At 41.5% G+C, this 27036-nt stretch overlaps 1 protein-coding gene across 5 annotated transcripts in view; it reads left to right on the top strand.

Annotated features, from left to right (window-relative positions):
• Positions 1-27036, top strand: part of NYAP2 (neuronal tyrosine-phosphorylated phosphoinositide-3-kinase adaptor 2) — a 208759-nt gene that overhangs the window by 153424 nt on the left and 28299 nt on the right. For all 5 annotated transcript variants that reach the window (XM_056564780.1, XM_056564781.1, XM_056564782.1 and 2 more), the window contains exon 4: positions 17575-18669. In XM_056564780.1, the coding sequence (XP_056420755.1) occupies positions 17575-18669 (1095 nt within the window). The remainder of the gene's footprint in view (positions 1-17574; positions 18670-27036) is intronic.

Here is a 27036-nt window from a genome sequence, read left to right as displayed (position 1 = left end):
TGATTCCTCCACCCATTAAAGCAGACAGGCTCCCTATCATTAGCTGACTAGTGAGTCAGCTCTCGGCCACATTGGAACCCTGGAAAAATCTGAGACAACAATTATTTTGTATGCTGTTAAAATAAATATTGGGGGGAAAATCACATAAGAATTGTGAGAAAACCGTCACACACAGGTACAGACACTATATTATGAACTACACTAACTTTACAGCCCCTGTAGCATAGTCAAATAAAAAAAAATCCTCCTAATACCCCTTTAAATATGCAAGTATTGATACAGTTTTGGATACCACAGCTCTTTGTAGTTTTCCATTACCCATTAAAATGGGCATCAGTCCAGATTTCCCACCTTCCCTGCCTACATGGTATATACACCATTGAATTATGGTATAACATTACATTTATTCATTAAATGTGAATTTGAGCTTTCCCTAGACTGGCCTATACCAGTACATTCCACAATAGTGTCATAACTTCATATTTCTCAGCTCTAGACATAAATCAATCCACTTACATCATCCAAGCCTCAAATACAAATTGCAATAATCTCTCATACATTAGCACTACAGTAATTACATTAAGTCATATTAACCTGTGTGCTTTTATGTATGTGAAAAGACCAGCTGGATAAAGCAAAGTAAAAGGGAAACCATGTGAATGCAAAATATATGTTCTTGTTTTTAGCAATTAAATTTAGTAAATCGGTAACATAGAGGCTCTATTCATGAAGACCCATTGACATTGATTGTCACTGTTTAGGCGTTCAAAACATTCTAAGTAGTCAAAAGTAAAAGTTAGTGTAATGCAATCTAGAGCCCTGCATTGGGATTGGGATCCATTGGGACCCAAGGAAAATATGTGGGCGGGAATGAGGCGGCCTGCGGGCGGTTATGCGCTATGCACGTGGGTCCTGCAAATTCTGCACACTCCTGCATCGCAGACCCAGATTCTATGACAGACTGCAAATTTTATGCCGCCACTGATTTAAAGTGGTGCAGTTCCTGAACAGGCTGCTGGCGCTGAAAATCAGTGAGGCGCTGTGGCTACCGGAACTGAAATTTAATTGGGGCAGTTTTTCTTCTGCTGGAATCAGGGTCTTAGTCAGGCTGAAGGGAATTATGAACAATTACAAAAGCTTTGGGCATCCGTTAGAAAGCTGGAGATGCAGTTCTCCTTTTAGCACGACAATGACCCAAGGCCCACATCCAAATCCACAAAAGCATGGCTTTACCAGAAGAAGAAGAACGTATTGGAATGTCCTGTCTAGATCCAAGACCTTAATCCAATTCAACATCTGTGGGGTGACCTCAAGAGGGGTGTGCACAGTAGAGGTCCTTGCAATCTAACAGATTTGGAACACTTTTGCAAGGAAGAGGGGGCAAATATTATCACATCAAGATGTGCCATGCCAATGGACTCCTACCCAAAAAGATGTCGATGTAATAAAATCAAAATATGCTTCAACAAAGTATTTGTCAAGGGGTGTGCACACTTATGCAACCAGATAATTATGTCTTATTTAGTTTTTTCTTTCCCCCTTAAAGATTTCACTTTGTCTTGTAATTGAATTGTTCATGATATAGCTCACATAAAAGGTGCAAAAAGTTCTAAAGATTTATCTTTGTCTAATTCTTGGCATTTTAACTGGCACTTTAACAGAGGTGTGTAGACTTTTATATCCACAATGAAAAGATGCCCCAACATTTCATGGGGAATACTAAAACAGACATATTAGGAGAGCTGACTGGTTCTCTTTAACTATTCTTTAAAGAGCTTAAAGCAGAAAACATCTTCAATAGATGTTATACTAAAAGGCAGCGGACATGCTGACAATGTCTTTCCCCATTCTGGTGTTGTAGAGATGAGATTCACTCATTACATGTTGATGCTGGCGATGACCCGAACCATTCCATCAATTATCTATGGGCTTTAAATAGTTGTTAAATTGGAATCTCGGTTTGAGTCCTGCTGCACAATTATTTCCTTATAATCTCCCTCCATATAAAGTGCCCTATTCTCTTGTAAACAATTTCACTTTGTTTGAGGACAGCTAATGTTAGGATTAGAATTCCTATTACAGTACACACAAATTATCACAATCCCACATGGAGATGTTAATAGAGGAAATGGAAGAAATAGGATGTATTAACTGGAAGAATGCGGAACATGGAGCTTCAATGAGAAGTAGTTATTCATATTTCACAGGCTGCTGTTAGAAGAAATTATCGAGAAGTAAAGAAAAATGACTTAAAGACCTTTGAGATGGAAAAATTATTAATATGTATCTTAGAGGTTACCTTAAATAAAATAAAATAAAAAAAAAGTTGCACTAAGTTTAAATATTCAATTGCCATTCTGTCATTCATTTTTAAACCCTCTGCAATGCAGTTTGTAACCTGTTCTTAGTTTTAACTTATCTCTTGTGGGTGTGACTCTCTATGTATGTAATATATGGTGGATGTCAGTTCTGTGAAACCGTGGTACTGGCATAAAGTATAACAGAATAAAATCCGCCCCTTTGTTATCTCCTCTGAGCAGTTCACGCAGGTTTGATTTTTCTATCTGTCTTTCCCTCTGTCTACTTGTATGTGATCTATCTTTGCCCCCACCCACTTTACTCTGCAGATTGTCCCTTGGCTTCTTTCTTGATTCTATATACCTGTGCGATCCCTCACTCTGCAAACTTATAGTTATCCCCTCCCTCTCTTATACCCCCTTCCCACAGAATGACTTATTTAAAAGTCAGGTTATGCTGGTAGCTTGCACATCCTGATGTTTATATAAGTCATTCAAAGTTCAGTTCCCCCCTCTGCCCGCTCCTAGAAGTCCGAGCAGAGAGGGGGGGAAATGCTCCTGAGAGCTGCAAGGGGACATACTGCAGGACCGGTGCAGGCAGTGGGGACCAGGGACCGGTGGCAAGCAAGTGGAGGAGGCAGCGTCGGTGTCGACATCAGAGGCAGCAGTGAAGATCGCTGTAAAGTGATCTTCACTGCTGTTTCTAGGAGTTTCAAAACTACAACTCCCAGCATTTGGCTGCCCGGGCATGCTGGGAGTTGTAGTTCTGACACGTCTGGAGGGCAACAGTTTGGAGACCACTGTGCAATGGTCTCCAATCTGTCCTCTTTCAGATGTTGCAAAATTTCAACTCTCAGCATGCCCAGACAGTCCAGGCATAGTGTTGAGCGGCATAGGCCATATTTGAATTTGCGAATATTCGCGAATATATGGACGAATATTCGTCATATATTCGCGAATATTCGCATATTCGTTATATTCTCGTTTTATCTTCGCGTATGCGAATATACACGCATGTGAAAATTAACATATGTGGAAATTCGCATATGCGAAAATTAGCATATGTTAATTTTCGCATATGCGAATATTCGCACGCCAGTCTCACACAGTAGTATTACAGCCTTCTTTATACCACACAAGCTGGAAGCAGAGAGGGGTGATCACTGTGATGTGTACTGTGAAGAAAAAAAAAAAAAAAACGAATATTCGTAATTACGAATATATAGCGCTATATTCGCGAAATTCGCGAATTCGCGAATATGCGATATTCGCGAATAATATTCGAATTGCGAATATTCGCGAGCAACACTATCCAGGCATGCTGGGAGTTGTAGTTCTGTAACATCTGGCCCTTCAGATGTTGCCAAACTACAACTCCCAGCATGCCTGGGCAGTCTGGGCATGTTTGTAGTTGAAGTTTTGCAACATCTGGAGGGCTACAGTTCGGAGACCACTTCACAGTGGTCTCCAAACTGTTCTCCTCTAGTTGCTTCAAAACTACAACTCCCAGCATGCCCTTCGGCTGTCTGGGCATGCTGAGAGTTGTAGTTTTGCAATAACTAGAGGCACACTGGTTGGGAAACATTGTCTGTTCCCTAACTCAGTGTTTCCCAACCTGTGTGCCTCCAGCTGTTGCAAAACTATTACTCCCAGTATGCACTGACAGACCATGCAGGCTGGGAGTTGTAGTTTTGCAACAGCTGGAGGCACACAGGTTGGGAAACACTGAGTTAAGTAACAAACTCTCAGTGTTTTGCAACCAGTGTGCCTCCAGCTGTTGCATAACTACAACCCCCTGCATGCACGGACAGCCAAAGGGCATGCTGGAAGTTGTAGTTTTGCAACAGCTAGAGGTTTGCCCCCCTCCATGTGAATGTACAGGGGCAGAGTACCGCTTTAACACCTGTAAGGATTCCTCTCTGGGGATATCTCTGGGATCGTCCTGACAGCGCCACGGGACACGTTTCCTTCAATAAACCGGCAAACAACAGTTCTTAATGCAAGTCTGGCACCTTGCCAGCTTTATTAGACAAGTTGCAGGAAAAATAAATATAAAGCAGGAACAAAACTAAATCCTAGATCGTCTAGTCACTAACTAAACAGATCAGCATGCCCTGACTAATAACTGGTGAGCTTCTCAAAGCCAGTTAAACTTATGCCTCCTGCAACCTTCTACTCACAGTTCACACCACTCTTTGGGCCACTCACAGCTCGGGCTGTGTGTTCCTCAGCAGGACCCCTGTCTCTTCCCTACAGCCAGCTTGCCATTTCCTAGGGAGAGCCCTGACTATGCCGACTCACTTCCTTATAAACCCCCTCCCTTCTCTGCTACCTCATTCATTAGGCCACAGGTGGAGGTTTCTTCAGGGTGAGCCAAGGCAATACACCCTTTACTTGCCACAGTATCACATATCCCCCCCCATTTGCTCAGACCACCGGGAAGGAGCACTTGCATTTGAAAGGAAGAATCCAACTGCCTTTCCTTTTTCCTGGACAACTTTTGTCCAACATGTCCTGAGGTCCTTGACCTCCTTCTTCCGCACTCTCACCAGCCACCAAGTACAAGTCTCCCGGTCACCTTTGACCAATTTCCTCGCAACAGTTCCACTCCGGTCACACCTCTCCAACACGAGGTTCTTCACCTTGGTGTATGCAGGGCTCTTGAGACTAGGTACAGACAATACAGATGCTCCCGGCCTTTGTCTTATTCTATCACCGGTTTGCAGGACTTCTGTAGTTGCGTTAGGTCTAGCTTCTGCCTCAGAGAATCTTTCAGCCTCAGCAACTTTACTAACCAACGTCCTTATCTCTGCAGCATCAGAGGACCCCCCACATGGTTTCACCTCAGTCTCAGCTTCAGAGGACTTCTCATATGACTTCACCTTAGTTTCAGCTTCAGAGGACTTTCCATATGGTTTCGCTTCAGTCTCAGCTTCAGAGGACTTCTCCCATGGCTTCTGCTCATGGCGTTCAGACTCCGCTACTTTTAGAGAAAGCATCCCTGTTTCCAGTAGCTTTTTCCTCACAAACAGCCTTTCTTCTTCCTCTATACGGACGGCTGTGGCTTTGGCCTCAGTTTGCACTTTAAACAGTTTTAGCCTCTTTTTAGCCAGCTCCGCTACCGCTTGGTCTCTGCTCTCTTTTAGGACCTTCATGTCTCCTTCCAGACCCAAATATTTCAGCTGTTCACTCTTGAGCCTTAGCCAAGTTCATCTTTTCACTGTCTAGCAACTCTGTCAAGTCCCTGACAGTATGTTTCAGGGATAGCAACTGTTCTCTCAACTGCTCATTGTCCTCTAGCAGAGCCTCTTCTTCGGAGAGGTGCATTTCGTTCTGCGCCTCCAGGCTCTGCACCTTATGAACCATCATCACTTTCTCTCTCTCCAGCTTTTCCATGGCTACCAGCCTAGCCTTGTGATCCCTCTGTAGAGCCTGATATGCACCACGCAGAACACTCACTTCTTCCTGAAATTAGATCTGCTTGGCCAGACTCTCCAATTCTCTCTTCTTGCTGGTCACAAGACCCTGGGAGCAGGACAGTTCATCTTGCACAGCCGCACACACTCACTTTTGTGGTGCTCCATGACTTTTTCCAGCTGAAGCTTCGCTTCCTGCTTTTCCAGTCAACATGCGTTTTGTCCTTCTTCTCTGTCAGGTGCTGTAACTCTTCTTCTTTTTCCGCCAGTTTGGCAGAAACCATCTGTAAGGTTTCTTCCAGAGTCTGGATCTGCTCCAATTTCTTCTCAAGGCCAGCTCCTCATTTTCGAGACTTCTTACTCACAGCTGTCTCCTCACTCTCGCTGTTGGCTCTTGAGACATTCTCTGGACTGTCTCTCTGCTCCCTGGCAGACTTTTTTTTTTTTACCTCACACAACCTCTCTGTAGCCAGGCACAAACGACTAGGGCTCCTGGGTCTGCAACCACATCTGGTCCAGTGGTTCGACCTTCCTGGTCACGACCCCTCTCTGGTCCAGATGTCACCTCTCCTTCACTTATGACTCTATCTGTGACTGTAAGCACAGCACCCACCTCCACCTGTACTCTCTTCAGTAGTTCTGGATTTTCCACGGACATCTCCGTAGCTTCTTTTCCAGTCACCTCTTGAACTTGCCTCGCGGACTGTTCTTCAGCTCTCCCAGTGGTCTGGCACACTCCTACCTGACATATACCTAGGGTCTGCTGACACTCCCCATCCTCAGCCTCTGCTGAGTAACTTTCCACCACTGTGTGGTGCAAGTCCAATGTTGGTGTTACTGCTCTATTCAGCTGACAGTCTTCCCAAAACTGATGAAAAACCGGAAAATCCGTCCCCAGTACTACCTCATACTCCAAGGAGGGCTCTATTGCAACTTTGTATTCTATAGTACCATAGGGAGTAGAAATACAGACATTAACAGTTTTATAACCCCAAATACCGGCCTGCATAGACACTGTCACTGGGTCTGGCTTTCTACAACTGGTCTTTACCAGACTTATTATACACTTAGGCTCTAAGAAAGCCAACATCTTTTCCCCTCCTATTGTCAGCTCACACAGGTTTTCTTTTGTCCTGTCGGAGTTGGTAGTAGTACCCTTTACTTCCAAACACATAAGCATAAGTTTTTCAAAAAAAACATCATCACTCTTCACAGGTTCACAATTTACAGCACCGGTCACACAGTCCAGTAGTGACACCCCAGTCTTAATTAATTCAAGAACCTTAGAGTGCGGATTCTCTGGCGCACTCTTGTCATCCTACAACTGCCAGAAAAATTATACTGCCCAGTATAATTTCTACTGTAAGCTCGGCACATACCTCCATCATATGGCTCACTGTCCTAAAACACATTTCAAAGTCCATTTGAATAGTCTTACCACGCTCTGGTCGGGACTTCACAAATGGAATAATGTCTGGCATAATTCTGGAAACAGTCTAGTAACAATACAGTTCCAAAAGCAGTGGGATTCCACCCACCAGTAACTCCCGGACCCTCTCATCCGTCTTGGCGACCACCGGTTGTGGCCCACGTCCGTCGGTTGCTCCCAAAAACAGCCTTTCGATGTTGACCAATTTTTCTTGAAGCGATCGGTTGCCCTTAGCAACTTTCCATCACAGGCTCAGTCCTGCACTTGTACTCCTCAGCTGGGCTCATCCGACTTGCAACATGCAGGGGGTTGCTCCTAGCAACGGCTTGACTGCCTACATCCTCCACTAAATGTGAGGATTCCTCTCTGGGGATAGCTCTGGGGTCATCCTGGACACTGCCACGGGACACATTTCCTCTCAATAAACCGGCAACAGTTCTTAATGCAAGTCTGGCACCTTGCCAGCTTTATTAGACAGGTTGTAGAAAAAATAAACATAAAGCAGGAACAAAACAAAATCCTAGATTGTCTAGTCACTAACTAAACAGATCAGCATGCCCTGATTAATAACTGGTGAGCTTCTCTCAGCCAGTTAAACTTATGCCTCCTGCAACCGTCTACTCACAGTTCACACCACTCTTTGGGCCACTCACAGCTCGGGCTGTGTGTTCCTCGGCAGGACCTGTGTCTCTCCCCTACAGCCAGCTTGCTGTTTCCTAGGGAGAGCCCTGACTATACTGATTCTATTCCTTATAAAAAAATTTGGGGGGCATTTTCTCCTATAACCTCTTGTGAAAATAGTAAATTTGGGAGAAAGCCACTGCTGCCTCATTCATTAGGTCACAGGTAGAGGTTTCTTCAGGGTGAGCCAAGGAAATACACCCTTTCCTTTCCACAGTATCACACACCCCACAGGTGTTTGATGACTTTTCGTTAAAGTGTTAATGACATTTTTCTTTCTTTCAATAAAATGCAAATTTAACATTTTTACAAGAGGTAATAGGTTAAAATGCCCCTCAATATGTGAAACCCCATTCCTTCTGAGTATGGAAATACACCATGTGTGGATGTCAAGTGCTCTGCTGGCTCACTACAATGCTCAGAAGAGAAGGAGTCACATTTGGCTTTTTGAAAGCAAATTTTGCTGAAATGGTTTTCGGTGGGCATGTCACATTTAGGAAGCCCCTGTGGTACCATAGCAGAAAAAAAAAAAAAAAAAAAAAAAGGTGTTTGACGACTTTTCGTAAAAATCGGATATGGAAATTAAAAAAATTTCCACTAAAATGCAGTTTTTTTCACCCAAATTGACTATTTTACTATTTAAGAGGTATAGAAGAAAATGCCCCCCCCCAAAAAAAAAAATTTGTAACCCATCTCTCCTGATTATGGAAATATCCCATGTGTGGATGTAAAGTGCTCTGTGGGCGAACTACAATGCACAGAAGAGAAGGAGCTTTTGTAGAGAGAATTTGTATGGATTGGGGCCATGTGTGTTTACAAAGCCCCTGTGCTTCCAGAACAAATGTGACCCCATTTTGGAAACTACACCCCTCACAGAATGTAATAAGCGGTGCAGTGAGCATTTACATCCCACTGGTGTTTGACAGACTTTTGGAACAGTGGGCGGTATAAATTAAAAATTTAATGTTTCATTTTCATGGACCACTGTTCCAAAAATCTGTCAGACACCTGTGGGGTGTAAATGCTCACTTCACCCCTTATTACATTCTGTAAGGGATGTAGTTTCCAAAATCAGGGGGGCTCCACCGTTCTGGCACCATGGGGGCTATATAAACACACATGGCCTTCAATTCCAACCAAATTCTCTCTCCAAAAGCCTAATGGCGCTCCTTCTCTTCTGAGCCCTGTAGTGTGCCAGCAGAGCACTTAACATGCACATATGGGGTATTTCCATACTCAGAAGAAATGGTGTTACAAATTTTGTGGGGCTTTTTTTACTATTACCTCTTGTGAAAATGAAAAATTTGGGATAACACCAGCATTGAAAAAATAATTTGGAAAAACACATGTGGGTAGTTAAGGCTTACTATACCCTCTGTTACATTCCTTAAGGGGTGTAGTTTCCAAAATGGGTCACATGTGGGTGTTTTTTGTGTGTGTTTATGTTAGAACCGCTGTAATGATCAGCCACCCCTGTGCAAATCACCTCAAATGTACATGGTGCTCTCACTCCTGAGCCTTGTTGTGCGCCCGCAGAGCATTTTACATCCACATATGGGGTATTTCCGTACTCAGGAGAAATTGCGTTACAAATTTTGCGGGTCTTTTTTTCCTTTTACCTCTTGTGAAAATAAAAAGTATAGGGCAACACCAGCATGTTAGTGCAAAAAAAAATATTTTTTAACAATAACATGCTGGAGTAGACCCCAACTTCACCATTTCATAAGGGGGAAAAGGAGAAAAAGCCCCCCAAAATTTCCCGAGTACAGAAATACCCCATATGTGTCACTAAACTGTTGATTTGAAATATGGCTTAGATGTGAGAGAGTGCCATGTGCATTTGAGGACTACATAGGGATTGCATAGGGGTGGACATAGGGGTATTCTACGCCAGTTATTTCAAAACAGGGTGCCTCCAGCTGTTGAAAAACTCCTAGCATGCCTGGACAGTAAAGGGCTATCCGGCAATACTGGGTGTTGTTGCTTTGCAACAGCTGGAGGCTACGTTTTGGAAATAGTGCTGTACCAAATGTTTTCCATTTTTATTAGTGAGGTGGGGGGGGGCTGTGTAGGGGTATGTGTGAGTTTGAGCTGCAGCGGAAAATTTGCTGCATCTCAAACTTGCATTGAGGGGGCGGGCCGATGCTCCGGCCCCCTGTATCGCCCGTCATTACGCACAGAGCGAGTTTGCTCTGTGCAGTAATGACAGCAGTGTGCTGCAGCCGAGATCCAGCAGCAGGACCCCCGCGATCAGACATCTTATCCCCTATCCTTTGGATAGGGGATGAGATGTCTAGGGGCAGAGTACGCCTTTAAGGCTCACTGTACCCCTTGTTACGTGCCATGAGGGGTGTAAATTCCAAAATAGTATGCCATATGTTTTTTTTCCCCTGCTGTTATGGAATAATAGGGGCTTCCTTAATGCGACAAGCACCCTAAAAACCATTTCAGCAAAATTCACTCTCCAAAATCACATGGTCGCTCCTTCGCTTCTGAGCCCTCTAGTGCATCCACAGAGCATTTTACGTTCACATATGAGGCATTTCCTTACTCATGAGAAATTGGGTTACACATTTTAGGGGGCATTTTCTCCTTTTACCCCTTGTAAAAATTCAAAAACTGGGTCTACAAGAACTTAGCGTAAAAAATTGAGATTTAGAATTTTCTCTTTCACTTTGCTGCTCTTCCTGTGAAACACCTAAAGAGTTAACAAACATTCTGAATATCATTTTGTATACTTTGAGGGGTGTAGTTTTTAGAATGGGGTAATTTATGGGGTATTTCTAATATGAAAACCCCTCAAATCCACTTCAAAATTGAACTGGTCCCTGAAAAATTAACATTTAGAAAATTTGGGGAAAAATTTGAAAATTGCTGCTGAATTTTGAAGCCTTCTGATGTCTTCCAAAAGTAAAAGCAAGTCAACTTTATGATGCAAATATAAAGTAGACATATTGTATATGTTAATCAATAAATAATTTATTTGATATGACTATTTTCCTTACAAGCAGAGAGCTTCAAATTTAAAAAAATGCTAAATTTTCTAATTTTTCATGACATTTTTGGATTTTTCATCAAGAAATTATGCAAATATGGACAAAAATTTACCACTATGCTAAAGTAGAATATGTCATAAAAAAAACTGTCTCGGAATCAGAATGATTACGACAGCATCCCAGAGTTATTAATGCTTAATGTGACAGTGGTCAGATGTGCAAAAATGCTCTGGTCCTTAGGGTCAAAATGGGCTTGGTCCTTAAGGGGTTAAAGTTGTGTACTTCTTCCCCTGCTTTTCTATCTATTAGTGGAGGGGGGGGGGGGGGGGATTATGATGTTAGCCCTATTTTATACTGCCAACAGACACTTTCTGAACATATTTACATATGTGACTATCATGATTTACTGCTAATATATAAAAATGTGTGAACACGTACAGTATCCTGTGCATATTTGATACGTAGGGTTTAATGCTGCAGATTTTATGCTGCAGATTTCAATGTATGACTGAACGCAGCTTCAAATCTGTCCTGTGCATCAATATGTGCAGGATACTCTACTTGTGTATAGACCCTAAAGGGGTATTTACAGAACCTTATTTTCTATAGACACGAGGTACAGTACCTAGGGTGGCACCCTGCAGGGGGCGGCACCAGCTTTTAGTAATAAAAATTTTACTATTTATTTCATTTTCCCATCCGCCCACAGCCAAAATTATCAAAACCAGCACAGGGGAGGGGCACGTCTAGGTAGGTCTTCATGGTTTGCAGCCTCCAGTCCTTATACGCCCATTCCTAACCTCTCGTAATTAGTCTTAATTGTTTAAATAGGAGTGTACCACTACTGGGTGGGAAATTTGACTTTCCAGAAGCTCGTGTTTCAGCCTCTTCCCTTTAATCTGCTGCACATTGTGCCATTTTGTTGCTGACAGGCCAGAGGTGCTTTCAATGTATTTCTGCTGTCCAGGAATTCAGCTGGTGTATTTCTCTGCTAGTGCCAATATTTTCTCATGGTCAAACTTAAAATTTGAAGACTGGAAACTTTCTTTGGGGAAAATCACTGAAGTTTCGAAGTAAGTTTCCTTTATAGATTTCATATAGAGCCACAAGAGCTTGTGAGTCCTTGATAATAGGAGCTACCGCCTAGACTTTACACCCTCTGACACCCTGGGGCTCAACACAGCCTCTTTGACACTTAAGCTCTGAGCATGATCTAGAGCTGACAGATTCCCTATATGTACTGTATACACTGCTGGTAATCGACTACTTTATTGCTGAAGATATTGGCTTTTTTTTTTTAATAAGAAACAATCAAAGGTGCCAATAATCTTAAACACAACTACACAAGTAATGATCGAGCAAAAATAATCTACCCCTCAGGGTTGCCTTTACAGTGGGACACTATGCAACTTTCTGTCAAAAGTTACATTGATAGTCCTAGAGAAAGGCAGAAATATGATGTTTACAGAGTCTTTCTATTGTTTTTTTTAATACTTTGTAGACAATTATAAGAAATGATTCAGATTGCAACAATTATGCTAAGTAACACTGGCAGATAATTGAGCAAAACAATAACAGAAACACCTGAAGAATGATCATGGCGAGCTCAAGTATTTGTAAGATGTAGAAAAGCCTCACCAATCATGAATTCTGAGTATAGAGGGAAGCAACCCAGGTGGAAGGAACCAGCAGTAGCCCAGCATCATAGATGCACAAACATATTAGATATTTTAAGAAGAAAATATGTTATTTTTCCCTGGCAAACACAAGGCAAAGTGCTGATATATTTTCTTTTCTTAGAGGTATAAACAAGTATTTAAGATTTTTACATAGGTATTATAGGTATAGATTTACCAATGACCATGGAAACTATGACATGGGACTTTAAAGGGATACTCCGGTGAAAAACAAATTTTTTTTTTAAATCAACTGGTGCCAGAACGTAAATTACTTCTATTTAAAAATCTTAATCCTTCCAGTACTTATCAGCTGCTATAAAATCCAGAGGAAGTTCTTTTCTTTTTAAATGTATTTTCTGTCTGACCACAGTGCTCTCTGCTGACATCTCTGTCTGTCTCAGGAACTGTCAAGAGCAGGATAGGTTTGCTATGGGGATTTGTTCCTGCTCTTGACAATTTACGAGACAGACAAGTGTCAGCAGAGAGCACTGTGGTCAGAAAGAAAATAAATTTAAAAAGAAAATAACTTCCTGTGGAGCATACAGCAGCTAATAAGTACTAGAAGGATTAAGATTTTTAAATAGAAGTAATTTACAAATTTGTTTTACCCCTTTAACCCATTAATGATGCAGGATGTATATTTACATCCTGCAACGGCTCCCGTGATATAACGCGGGGTCACGTGGGTCGGTCCCGGTGGCCATCAACGACCAGGACCCGCGGCTTATACAGGACATCACCGATCACGGTGATGCCCTGTATTAACCCTTCAGATGCGGCGATCAAAGTCGGGACCGCCCTGATTAAATCGCGGCATCCCGAACATCTAACAGGACAACGGGAGGATCCGTACCTGCCTCCTTGGTGTCCAATCAGAGAATGACTGCTCTGTGCCTGAGATCCAGGCAGGAGCAGTCAAGCGCCGATAACACTGATCAATGGCATATTAATATATGCCAGTGATCAGTGTAAATTGGGGCTATAACACTGCAAAAAAAAAGTGAAAAAAAGTGTTAATAAATGTGATTTAACCCCTTCCCTAATTAAAGTTTGACAAAAAGGGGGGGGAGGGAGGGCTCCACCCTGTAGTAGGCTAATATACAAGGGTGCTACTCACAGCCAAATAGAAAGATACAATACGCACCAGAAAAAAAAAGGTTCACTGCATATAGTGCACACCCAAAACAATTATTAATCATAAGTAGGCTTTATTATGGAAACCACATATAAACAAGGGAAACACATACATCTAAAAACAATTAAAAAAGGCTCAAAGTTGAACCTAACACAACTGCTAGGAGAGGGGCCATGAACCCCCTAACACCAACCCTGCCCTAGATACAGTATAGCGATATTACTAATGCTCCAAAAGTGTAAAAAATGGACCACATACAAAGATACTCACAATCTATGGAGAGACATGCTATTTAAATAATACATAAACAATGCAAATAATAAATAGAATAGACAAGCAAACCACAGACGGAGGAGCAATGGTTAAGATGGCAACAGGGCAGGGAAAGTCCAGAACCCCACACGTTCCATCACTCTTAGGTGACTTCCTCAGGGGTGACTTCCAAAGTGGCCAATTTTTTACACTTTTGGAGCATTAGTACTATCGCTATACTGTATCTAGGGCAGGGTTGGGGTTAGGGGTTCATGGCCCCTCCCCTAGGGGTTGTGTTAGGTTCAACATTGGGCCTTTTTTAATTGTTTTTAGATGTATGTGTTTCCCTTGTTTATATGTGGTTTCCATAATAAAGTCTATTTATGATTAATAATTGTTTTGGGTGTGCATTATATGCAGCTAACCTTTTTTTTTCTGGTGTGTATAAAAGTTTGAATCACCCCCCTTTTCCCATAAAAAAAAACTGTATAAATAAAATAAAATTAAACATATGTGGTATCGATGCGTGCGTAAATATATGAACTATAAAAATATATTGCTAATTAAACTGTACATCAATGGCGTATGCGCAAAAAAATTCCAAAGTCAAAAATAGCATATTTTTGGTCACTTTTTATACAATAACAAAATGAATAAAAAGCGATCAAAAAGTCTGATCAAAACAAAAAGGGTACTAATAAAAACTTCAGATCGCGACGCAGAAAAATTAAAAAGTTATTGGGGTCAGAACAGGACATTTTTAAACATATACATTTTCCTGCATGTACGACAAAATCAAACCTATATAAGTAGGGTATCATTTTAACCATATGGGCCTACAGAATAAAGAGAAGGTGTCATTTTTAGTTAGAAACGGCGGAAGCCTCCAAAATTCCACAATGGCATGCTTTCTTAAATTTTGTCGCACAATGATTTTGTTTTCTGCTTCGTCGTGGATTTTTGGGTAAAATGACTAATGTCACTGCAAAGTAGAATTGGTGGCGCAAAAAATAAGCCATAATATGGATTTTTAGGTGGAAAATTGAAAGGGTTATGATTTTTAAAATATAAGGAGGAAAAAACGAAAATGCAAAAACTGAAAAACGCTGAGTCCTTAGGGGTTAGACTGTACAAAACCATAAAAAAAAACAGATCACGCCTTTTTTTTTTTTTTTACATATTTTTAGTCCATAACCAGGAAGGCATCTGAAAAAAACAAAGAGAAAAAGAGAAAAATCTTGTGAAGAAGCAGAGGGGAGGCTTGACCATACAATGTTTTTGGTTTTGCAGGATATGCCTTTTAAAAGGGGTATTCCAGCATTGTACAAACATTTTATATATTGTTGGGGCCTTAGAATTTTTTTTACTTGCCTTCCCTATAGTCCCTGGTGCCCCACAGCTCCCGTTTGACTCCTTCTAGTCAGTCCCCTTTTCCTCCTGTCTTCAAAACAAGCGCTTAGTGCAGGACCTGTCTGCTTAGCCAATCACTGACCTTAGCAGTATTTCTTTCTGGCTTTGCGGAGAAGTCCTGTATCTGTCCTGTACGCTCATCTGAAAAGCAGCGAAAAAAAAGAGAGGCATTAGGAGACTGGAAGCAGCCAGGCGGAAGCTGTAGAGATACCAGCAGTATATTAAAATGTAGTTAAACCCCAGAAAGTCCCTTTAAACTTCAGATCTTAATAACTTTTGCATCCTGATACCATCTCTTTCTCATGTAAGGGAAACACACAAAATAAAAGGTGATTCATTAACTCAGCCACCTCCTTCCATTGCTTCATGGTCCAGGTCTGATGTTTGTGTATTTGTAGACACTTTCAGTAGAGGACAGGGGTTAGCATGAGGAGATGGACCAGTCTGTCGCTGTACTGATCTATATGTAGCAAGCTGCTTATGTAGCTGTTTATGTAGTTCTACATTATATTTTATTTTTTCTTGTTATACTCATGTACATTGTTTCTTAAAAAAATTATATAAATGACAGCTCTTGGAAAGTCCAGAGTTTTTTGTGGGTATCCAACTACTGTCGGTAGACTAAATGTCTACCCAGTCACACTCTCTACACCATCTGGATCTCCACAGGGAGTATTTTCCAAAAACTGCTCCAAAGGCTTCTGTCCAAAACCAACCAGAGCCCTATTCTGTGCAGATGAGCAAAAACGTGGGATATTTATAGATTAGTGTCTGTAATTTGGTTGCTACCCTAGTCAGATGTCATTGCTGTATAATGGGCTGGGCAATAAAATTCAGAGTAGCTACCTATACGTGGCACCAGAATACAATAGAGAAACATAGCCGTACATCCACCATTTGTATTTTGATCTACTTGCTTCTGAGCATAATTTCAAAAACTAATAGGTTGTTAGTATACATTTTGATCAAAAATTACAAGCCCACTCACCACATCAAGGCCACCTAGTCAGAGTGGGTCCCTAACCTGACACTGGCGTAGCGCCTGGGCGGCGACCACTGCCTCTGATACACCAAGCCCACCGGGGGAATGACTCAGTGGACAGGCAGCCCCACTGCTGCCCGACCAAGCCCCTGGCTCTGGGCCACACCATCCCACAGACAAAACATCACAGAAACAATGGCCACCACAGAGAACCACACCAGTGTGAAACCTACCATGTGCTCACTGCCAGAGGGCTGGGAGAATTTAAGGAGGAAACCCTTATGCAGTCTCCTGCTAATTAAAAATTCCTGGGCCAAATGGGTGGAGCGGAGTGCTGTCCATGGAAGTGAAGGAGAGACTACAAATGTACAACAAAAATAGAGAAACATAGCTGCACATCCACCATTTGTATTTTGATCTACTTACTTCTCAGCATAATTTAAAAAAATAACAGGTTAGTATACATTTTGATCAAAAAGTACAAGCCCTCTCGCCATGTCAAGGCCACCTAGTCAGTTAGTAGGAAACTGCATAAGGGTTTCCTCCTAGCATTCTCCCAGTCCTCTGGCAGGGAGCACTTGGTAGGTATTCACATTGGTGTGGTTGCACTGCAGCAGTCATTGTAAGTGTGATGCTTTGTCAGTGCCCTCTGGCAAGGAGCACTTGGTAGGTATTCACATTGGTGTGGTTGCACTGCGGCGGTCATTGTTACTGTGATGCTTTGTCTGTAGGCTGGTGTGGCCCAGAGCCAGGGGCTTGGTTGGGCAGCAGTGGGGTTGCCTGGCCACTGGGTCACTACCCCTGTGGGCATGATGTTGCTGACGCCCGGCGCTACGCCAATGTTGGGTTAGGGACCCACTCTAAATAAGTGGCCTTGACGTGGTGAGTGGGCTTGTACTGTTTGATCAAAATGTATACTAACAACCTTTTAGTGTTTGAATTTATGCTGAGAAGCAAGTAGAACAAAATACAAATTGTGGATGTGCGGCTGTGTTTCTTTTTCTCTATTTTTGTTTTACTTTTGTACATAGTTCACACAATTTCTTGTTTATTACAGTGAGATTTGAAGCCTTTTTATGAGCCCATGTATGGACTTAATCCATTGGAAAACTATTGAAGTTACCTTATACTCACAGGTTACCATAACTAATTTTTGTGTGAAGGATAAAAAATAATAAGTGTTTAGAATTTACTTTCCAATTTCATGCAACTACATACAACCTAGTTTTATGATATGTTTAGATGTATGGCATCTAACACATTTATGATTTAATTTCTTTTTTTTTTTATTCTTCAGTGGCAGCAAAACAAAGACCTCATAGTGATGAATATACGAAGAAGATTCCTCCACCAAAGCCTAAACGAAATCCAACTACTCATCTTAGCACATCGTTTGATGAGACATACATTAAAAAGCATGGACCAACAAAGAGTACTTTGTTTAGAGACGCTTCATCGTCTCACATTAGTTGTGGTTCCAGAGACCGGGATGATGACGAACCCGTTTATATTGAAATGGTTGGAAATATTTTAAGAGACTTTAAAAGAGATGATGATGACCAATGTGAGGCAGTATATGAAGAAATGAAATACCCTATATTTGATGATGTAGGACAAGACTCCAGGTGTCTTTATGATTTGGATCATGTTAGTTGCTCTTCTCAGTGTGCTACTCCCACAGTGCCTGACTTAGAATTCACCAAGTCCTCAGTGCCATCAACTCCCAAGGGCCAGGTTTGTGACATTCCCCCTCCATTTCCAAATCTATTATCTCAAAGGCCTCCTTTATTGGTGTTTCCACCAGCACCAGCACAATGTTCACCAAATTCTGATGAATCTCCTTTAACTCCTCTTGAAGTAACAAAACTACCAGTATTGGAAAATGTGTCTTACATCAAGCCACAAGGTTCTGCTTCACCTTCACCGGTTCCAACACACATTCCAGGACACCAGAAAGTAGAAAAAGACCAAACCATTGTTTCCCATGGAATTCCTTCATCTTCGGGTCATTCTTCTTCACCACCACATTCTTCAACCAACTACAGAACACAGTCTCCACATGGCTATCCTAAAAGTCATTCAGCTTCTCCCTCTCCTGTGAGCATGGGTAGGTCACTGACTCCTCTAAGCCTCAAAAGACCTCCACCCTATGATTCTGTGCATTCAGGAAGTCTATCAAGAAGTTCTCCATCAGTGCCTCATTCTAATATCAGAAACACACCAGAAGGAAAGTCAATCAGTGCTTCTTCCAGCACTTATTGTACATCTCAAAGCAGCTCACGATCCAGGACACCAACAAGTCCCCTTGAAGAATTATCAAGCCTCTTTACCTCAGGAAGGAGTTTGCTGAGGAAGCCCTCAAGTGGAAGACGGTCTAAAGAACCTTCTGAGAGTAAGTGTAACCTTATGTGTTTTGTATATCTACACTATGGGGGTCATTTATGAAGGCCCAAATTGGTCTATATTTTTGAGAAGTCACAGCACACCACATGCGTTGCATTTATGATGCAACTTTCACCAACGTATATGGATTTTTGCAACAGCAAGCTCTCCAGCCAGGAACTGGTGCAGGTAGTCGCCCCTGGCTGACTGACAGCAAAAGTCCCAAAAACATTAGCTGACATTTTTGAAAAGGCAGATAAGTTGTGATAAATGCACATTAGTGTGCAATACAGGTAAAAACTAAAGTCATACATGTAAATAAATTGCCCTCTATGTGTACAATTGTTATCAAATACTTAGAGGGACCGCCAGCTATAAAACATTACCCCACTGTGATCCGTGTTCTCACTTATGAAGCAATTGTACTACCTGAAAAAACTTTACCCAGGATTGTACAAGGGGAGAGTGTAAAAAAATGTATTATAAAGTTTTTTGCAAGACTCTAAAACTGGAGTGACTTGCCCAACCAATCATGACTAAGCTGTGGTTGCTTTCGGCAGATGACACCAGTTTTGTCTCCAGTTGATTAATCAATCTTGGCCAAGGTGTTGTGAACATTGCACTTGCTACCATTCTCCTACTACAACTGGCTGAGAAGATGATGGTTGCTTGTTATCTGGGAAAAGTTTCCTCTTCTGGAGAGGAGACTGGGATCCTTTCTTCTCAAACACTGGCAACCACATCCTCTGCTTATCAAGGTGTATAGTACTTTACAACCTGCCCTGAGGACAATTCCTAACAGTGGTTGTAGTCATCAAGTAGTATTTCCAGCACTAGAACAGACAGGACAGGCTGAATACAGGTCTGAAGACTTTGTTGAGCAGAGGATGTGGCTGCCTGTGTTCAAAAAGAAAATCAGCCTCCTCCTTTGCTCAGAGTACCACTGTTACTAAGCAAAATAATATCACCACATCATGGCCACATATAAGTGCCATGTAGTATCTTAATAACACCACCATACTATACTAAAAACCACTATTACTTCTGTACACTGATCAAACAGTGGTAGACCTTACCTCTAAAGAGGCTCTGTTGACCATATAAGTGATTACAGTGCAGTTATATTCAGTCACTACAGGTGATGTCATATCTGATTTTAATACTCTCCCCATCTATTTTCCACCCATAAAAAAAAAAAAATCGAATTTTGCTACTTCCCACATTGCTCTCTGCTGACACCTTTGTCCATGTCAGGAACTGTCCAGAGCAGCATAGGTTTGCCAAGGGGATTTTCTCCTGCTCTGGACAGTTCCTGATACAGGCATTAGGTGTCAGCAGAGAGCACTGTGGACAAGACAAAAAAGAAATTCAAAAAGAAAAGAATGCACTCTGTATTATACAGCAGCTAATAAGTACTGAAAGGATTAAGATTTTGAAATAGAAGTAATTTACAAATCTGTTTAACTTTCTGGCACCAGTTGATAAAACAAAAAAAAAAGCTTTCTACAAGAGTACCCCTGCAAGTTTTTTTGCAGGGTGGAAAGTATTTATAGTTAAAGGGGCAGTTTTAACCATGTAACTTCTTGCCTCTTCCTTTGCACATGCCCTGATAAGCTATGGCTTGCAAATGGAATAATCGTGTTATTGTATTTTTCCCAACATAGAAAGTGATGCTATCATTTATAATTGGTGGGGTTCTGCACTCGTTCAGCTAGTTATAAATCCAAAAATTCTATAATGGTTTCCAGTGTATCTAATTGTAACATGAATTTTACTTTTATATTTGTTCAGACCTAAAAAAATAAATTTGGGGTTAAACTAAAACTTTTGACTCATGACGGCACACACTTATTTGATCTTCTTCAGTGTTCTGCTGCCAATGATCATTATCAGCCACAAACAGTGACCTACACTGCGATCGCAGCATTGTACTCCAGGATATTACTGTCTGATCCAATCACTTCTTCATTCTGGGTGTTATTGCTTTAGTAATGGCAGAGCACAAACCATCAGATGAAATCAGTAAAAGTGTTGATGATAATGAAATCTTAAAGTATCTAAGTTTTATTAATAAGTAATCACTTCTGTGGTTTTGCGCTCCTTTAACTCATCCTACTATATTAAAATATTGTTGTATTGCATCCTTCAGTTCTCCAATAGGAACTGTCATTGGGCAATGATAAACATTAATTCAAACAATGCTGCACGCCATCCTAAATTAGGATAGCTTAAATTGATTCTGGCCACAGAAAAGTGAAATTATTATGAATAAATGCCATGTGTTTAAGAGACATGTAATTGGGCAAGATCATAGATACCAGAAAGCCAGCCCTTGCAATTGCTAATGAACCAGAGCAAGGATTGGTTTTACTTAACTAGAGCTAAAAGTGGATGCATTAAAATGCACCCACATTTTAAACCAACAAACCATAGAATTCCCATGTATTCTCAAATTCATGTTAGTAACACCTAATCATAAACTCGGGGATTCAAAAGGAACATGTTCACATGCAGCCATCAATAGACCAAAGTATGCTGCTACTTTTAAAGGGCACCTGTCAGCTTTATATCATGCTCAGAGCTGCAGACATGGACATGATGAGAGTTGTAGTTTTGCAAGAGCTGCTGAGCCACAGGTTGGGGAACACTGCTCTAGGTAGGTCTTGTGTAGGCTCTTGAGAGAAAAATTTTAAGGGGTTTTCCGGTGTAATAAAGATTACTGCGAGTTCATATTAAACTGTGAGCTCATGCGCAGTTAACTTCAGCCCTCGCGGCCGCTTCCGCACTGCTCCCTGATTGCCTGGGCCACTCATACCTCGCACACACCCTCTCGGCCCAGCTGTGGGAGCAGCATAGCGTAGTGGTAGTGTAGTCGGCTCAATGAGTGTAGATCATACTGACAGCGGAGGGAAGGAGACTGATCTATCCGCCTGCTTCATTTATGATTGCATACAGTTTATTGCGAGTCTCCCTCCACTGTCAATAGGATCCATCCGCCTGTTTATTACATATGACCCACAGTTTACTGTGAGTCTTTCTCCCTCTGTTGTCTAGAACTACTGTTGTGAAAACTACACTTATTACGTTGACAATGCAACCCCTGCGGTACACTGCTCCCTGATCTGGGCCGAGAGGGTGTGCACGAGGTATGTGTGGCCCAGCCAATCAGGGAGCAGAGGAGTGGTCTTGTTATAGGAGTGGTCGCAAGGTTCATAGTTAACTATGCATGCACTTGCAGTTTACTACGGACTTGCAGTAAGATTTCTTACATCGGTAATAAATAAAACTGAGCCTCTTCCAATCACTGCTTGTTGCAGCGACCTGCCACAGCCAAAACTTGGCAGATTGGTCAGGAAGTAGTGAGCAGCGGGCATAGGGCACTGCTGGAATGGCAGTGGTGGAGTTGTGCAGGGACAACCACTTTAAAGGGGTACTCCACTGGAAAAAAAATTCTTTTAAATCAACTGGTGCTAGAAAGTTAAACAGATTTGTAAATTACTTCTATTAAAAATTCCCAATCCTTCCAGTACTTATCAGCTGCTGTATGCTCCACAGGAAGTTCTTTTCTTTTTAAATTTCCTTTCTGCCTGACGACAAGTTCTATCTGCTGACACCTCTGTCTATGTCAGGAACTGTCCAGAGCAAGAGAGGCTTGCTATGGGGATTTGCTCCTACTCTGGACAGTTCCTCAAATTGACAGAGGTGTCAGCAGAGAGCATTTGTGGTCAGCCAGAAAGGAAATTCAAAAAGAAAATAACTTCCTGTGTATTATACACTGGAGTACTGGTGTACTTCCTGTGTATTAAAGTACTGGAAGGATTGGGATTTTTTAATAAAATGAATTTACAAATTTGTTTAACTTTCTGGCACCAGTTGATTTTAAAGAAAATGTTTTCCAGTGTAGTACCCCTTTAATAGGCAGAAACCATAAAGATAAAAAAATAAAAATATAAATTTTTAGGCTTCATTGGAACAAACATGTTGTTCCCAAAAGAGACGTTCACATATATCTATGAACTGAGAGACTGGGCAGCAGGTTGTCCCATCTGATGGGTCTCTTCACCTTCTGCTGCTGGTTAATCTTTGGTTATATAAGCTTTAATTGGGACCATGGATAGAGACGCCGGCCTTTTTCCAGTAATCACTAAAATATAATTACTTAGGTAAATGAGCCTTCTAAAGACTGAATGACTTCACCAAATGAGCAGAACAATTAATTTTCCAAAAGAGTAATTCAATGTTACATTGAACACGTGTAATAAGGCTTTCTCATTGCTCCGAGCAGCCGTTCTGGAGACAATTGTTGCCGTGCATTATAAGTAATTGAACATAAAACCTTTCCTGTGAATTGAAGTACATCTGTAAAGATCATCCTTCAGTAAGGTGTCTGCTTCTGTAACTTGAATTGGGCATCATATGAGGTCATGCCATCCATGATTTCATACCCCATCTTAGCCTACTGCAGAATTAATACATTGCCTGATGAATGGAGATTAACATCCTGCAGGCTACCCGGAGATAATGTGGCTCTCCACAGCAATGCAGAAACCGAACAGGAAATCACGTGACCAACTGTCCTCACCACCCTGTCCTCCATCTAAATTATTCACATATGCATTAGGTGGAAATAAATTCACCTGCAATTAATGACAGACGGAGGCCTTGACATAAATGGGATGTTACAGTTCATGTGCACGGGCCTGCTAGGAGGCTGTGCAGAAGTGACTGGAATCTGTGTTCTTGTTACAATGCGTAAGCCTTGATATTCCTGAGTGAGCTGATGTAGGCTTCAAATTGATGGGAATCACGTACAGTGCTGAAGGTCCTTGACATCCTTTGCTCACTCTAATTGTAATTTCCTATCCTATATATAGCGTAGGTATGCTAAAAAAAAAAAAAAAAAAAGATATATATTAACCTCTTCCTGTCCTGTTCCATTGTAGTGTTGCACCCACTGGAAGATTAGATAGCAATATATATGCAAAGACAAAAGCAGCCAAAGAGGGTAATACCGTGTGCCGACAAGTTGTACTGGCTACTACTTTTTTTTTGCAATGAAGGGGAATTACACCCTCTTTATCCGTGCACTCCTCCCTGTTCACAGCAGCTTTTTTAAATTGATAGGGAATCCTGCATGTCACCCAGTCAGAGGCTATATGCCCAGCAGAGGTGCGTAGCAATGAGCGTATTTGGGTCCCATCCTAAGTGAGGCAACCTGCGCGTGGTGGATAAGGGACACATCTTGATCAAACAGTGCGCTAAGAGCCTTCATTTTTTGACCAAGAGTGCTGATGCAACCTTCTTTTTGTATACTTTGAATCTGCCACAGCAGTGTGCACCCATGCAAATGGGCTAAAACCCATTTAAGCAATTGTTTACTTTGGATCCGTATTTTTACACATCATTGACTTTTATGGATCCATATTCCTAACAAAGCATTCAATGCAGTTGAATAAGAGATTTTTGATTCCACTCATTTTCACAGGGAGAATTTTAATCTGAACATACCCTTGTGTGGGTTGCAGTAAAGAACATTTTCTTATCTTCACTCATCTCTATAATGGTTTAAAGGAGTACTATGGTGCTTTTCAATATTAATCCTTTGTGCCTGGGCTGCAAAATGAAACAAAACAAACTTTAACTCACCTTCCTATGTTCCCCCCGTTGCGCTGATATCGGTGTCCTGTTCTTTGGTCCCTGTCTTCTTCCACTTCCTGCGGGTCGGTGAGTCACACTGCTCTCAGCATATCACCGGCAGCAGCGGGACATTGGGCAGGAAGCGGAAGAAGAAGACAGGTACCGGAGAACAGAACACCGATGTCAGCGCAGCGGGGGGAACGTGGGAAGGCGACTTAAAGTTTGTTTTGTTTCATTTTGTAGCCCGGGTGCAGAGAATTAATAATAAAACGCGCCATAGTACTCATTTAACTTTAAAGGGAACCATTCATCATATTAAAGAGCATATGAAAAACCAGGTAAAGTGGAACAGATGATATGTATATTTGTAGAAAATATTTGTAGGAAATTTTCAGTTTACCATGTAGCTTATTGAATAAAATCCCTGTTCTTTCTATTATTAGGAGCCCAGTAGACGTAGTCACTCAATGATAGGACCACCCACTGGACCCCTAAGCATGGCAAGATTTCAGATCTGAATCTTTTCCCACAAAGATTCCTTCTTTATAAGATGACACCAATTTATTAGATAGCATTTTTTTTTTTACTAAAATAAGTGCATTTCAATAACATATACTGTAGTTAAATTACAAATTTAATCCTGCTACATGTGCATATCACCTTGAGCCGTACTATACACAGTGTTTCAAAGGGGATGTAGTGTTGAGCACCAATATTGGAAATGTGATTTTTTACTGTGAATATCGGCACTTTGCAATTTCACAAATATTTAGAATATAGCACTATATATTCGTAATGCCATTAGTTTTTTTTTCTTCGCAGTACACATCATAACAATGATGTGTACCATGTAAAAATAAAAGTGATCCTCCCTCCCTGCTTCCAGCCTGTGGTCCAAAGAAAGCTCCAATTTTATTTACTGTGTGAGTCGGTGTGGAGCGCGAATATTTCGTATATGCAAACATGCAAATATTCGCGAATATCGGCACTTCCAGAGGACACTGATCCCTCTCTTCTTTTAGCTTGTGGGCCAATGAGAAAGATGCAAATACAGTTGTCAGAGGTTAGCAACATCCCTAGCAACCAATAGGAGAGTTGCCCACCCCTTCACTATATAAGATTCTTCCCAGCAGCGTTTTTTTTTTGCAGTTTCATGTGGTTGTGAGAGGAGACTGAATACTGCAAATCAAATTATATACTGAATTGATAGTGTTAGATAGGGTAGGTTAGTTTAGCAGAGAGGTACTAGTGTAGGGTATAGAGTTAGTTAGTTGAAAGATATAATCGCGGATGCGCACTATAAACATTTCTTTACGATTTTTGCATGGAAAAAAAAGTGAACGAACATAGTGAATATGCAAATTTTGCAAACATAGGACGAATATTCGTCCATATATTCGCGAAATATCGCAAATTCGAATATGGCCCCTGCCGCTCATCACTAAAGGGATGGTGCAAAATGATAGACTTGGTATTCATAACCAGGAGAACATAACACTAATCATTTATTAACATGAAGACACACTATTATCCAGGTTTTATCTATACACTACAGATGTTCAAAGTGATTTCCATTGGTGATCCGGCAGATGTCTAGGTAGTAGATCAGTTCTGTCCAGACACGGCCATGGCCTCAGATATGGACTCCACTGTTTCAGTGATGCGCTGTCTCAGATTGTTCAGATCTTGTGGTATAGATACACTGCGTTCTTGATGTAGCCCCACAGAAGAAAGTCGTAGAGTGTTTTTGATCTGGTGATCGTAGAGGTCAGCACAACATTTGGGAATCTGGTGTGGGCAATCCATTGTTTCGACAAAGTTTCATTTATGTATTGGCGAATATCCAAATAGAAAGGTGGAGATGAATCATCCGGCTGACAGGCTACATTTGGCAGATCTTCCTTTTATCTGTGGCATAAACCATTCCTTTAACATGTCCAGGTAGAAGTGTCCATGGACAATATAATAATAATAAAAAAAAAAAGGGACTGTAGACTTTGCTTCTGCTCATTGCAACATACCTTGTTCTTTCAAACCCGTTTTGCTTTGATTTTCAGTCCCTGGCCATGTGCCATTGATATTATTTAACTAGAAGCCTTTACTTTTGCATCCTCCTTTTTGAATTACCCTGTATTGTTTACATCATATCTTAGCTACTGTATGTAGGTCACAGGGACGCAATATTCTGTTGAACTTTATTTTGAGTATGTTCCTCATACAAAAGCCTTTCCATTAAAGGGGTATTCTGCCTTTATACATTTTATGCCCTATCCAAATGATAGGAAATAAGATGTTTTATCGCAGGGGCCCCGCCGCTGGGCCACGTGACATCACAGCCATGCCCCTAGTGATGTTACACCATGCCCCCTCCATTCATGTCTATGGGAGGGGTGTGACTGCCACCATGCCCCCTCCCATAGACATGAATGGAGGGGGCGTGACATCACGTCCCCGTGATGTCACGTCCTCGTCTCGGAGGCAGGTCCCGACACAGAATGCAGGGGGCTGCACCGAGATCATGGGGGTCCCCAGCGGTGGGACCCCTGCATTCATACATCTTATCCCTTATCCTTTGGATAGGGGATAAGATGTATAAAGCCAGAATACCCCTTTAACATGCTTCATGCTAAGATCTTCTAAATCGTCTGGTGACTTTTATATGCGTAAAAGCATTGTTAAGAATGTCTTGGTGCCACAACAATCTTCTTAGTTCACATTTCCTGCCTACATATAGTGAATT

The sequence above is a fragment of the Hyla sarda genome, chromosome 3 (assembly GCF_029499605.1).
Source record: "Hyla sarda isolate aHylSar1 chromosome 3, aHylSar1.hap1, whole genome shotgun sequence".
Taxonomy (NCBI): domain Eukaryota; kingdom Metazoa; phylum Chordata; class Amphibia; order Anura; family Hylidae; genus Hyla; species Hyla sarda.
Note: the sequence above shows the minus strand (reverse complement) of the source record. Positions and strands in the feature narration are given on the sequence as shown.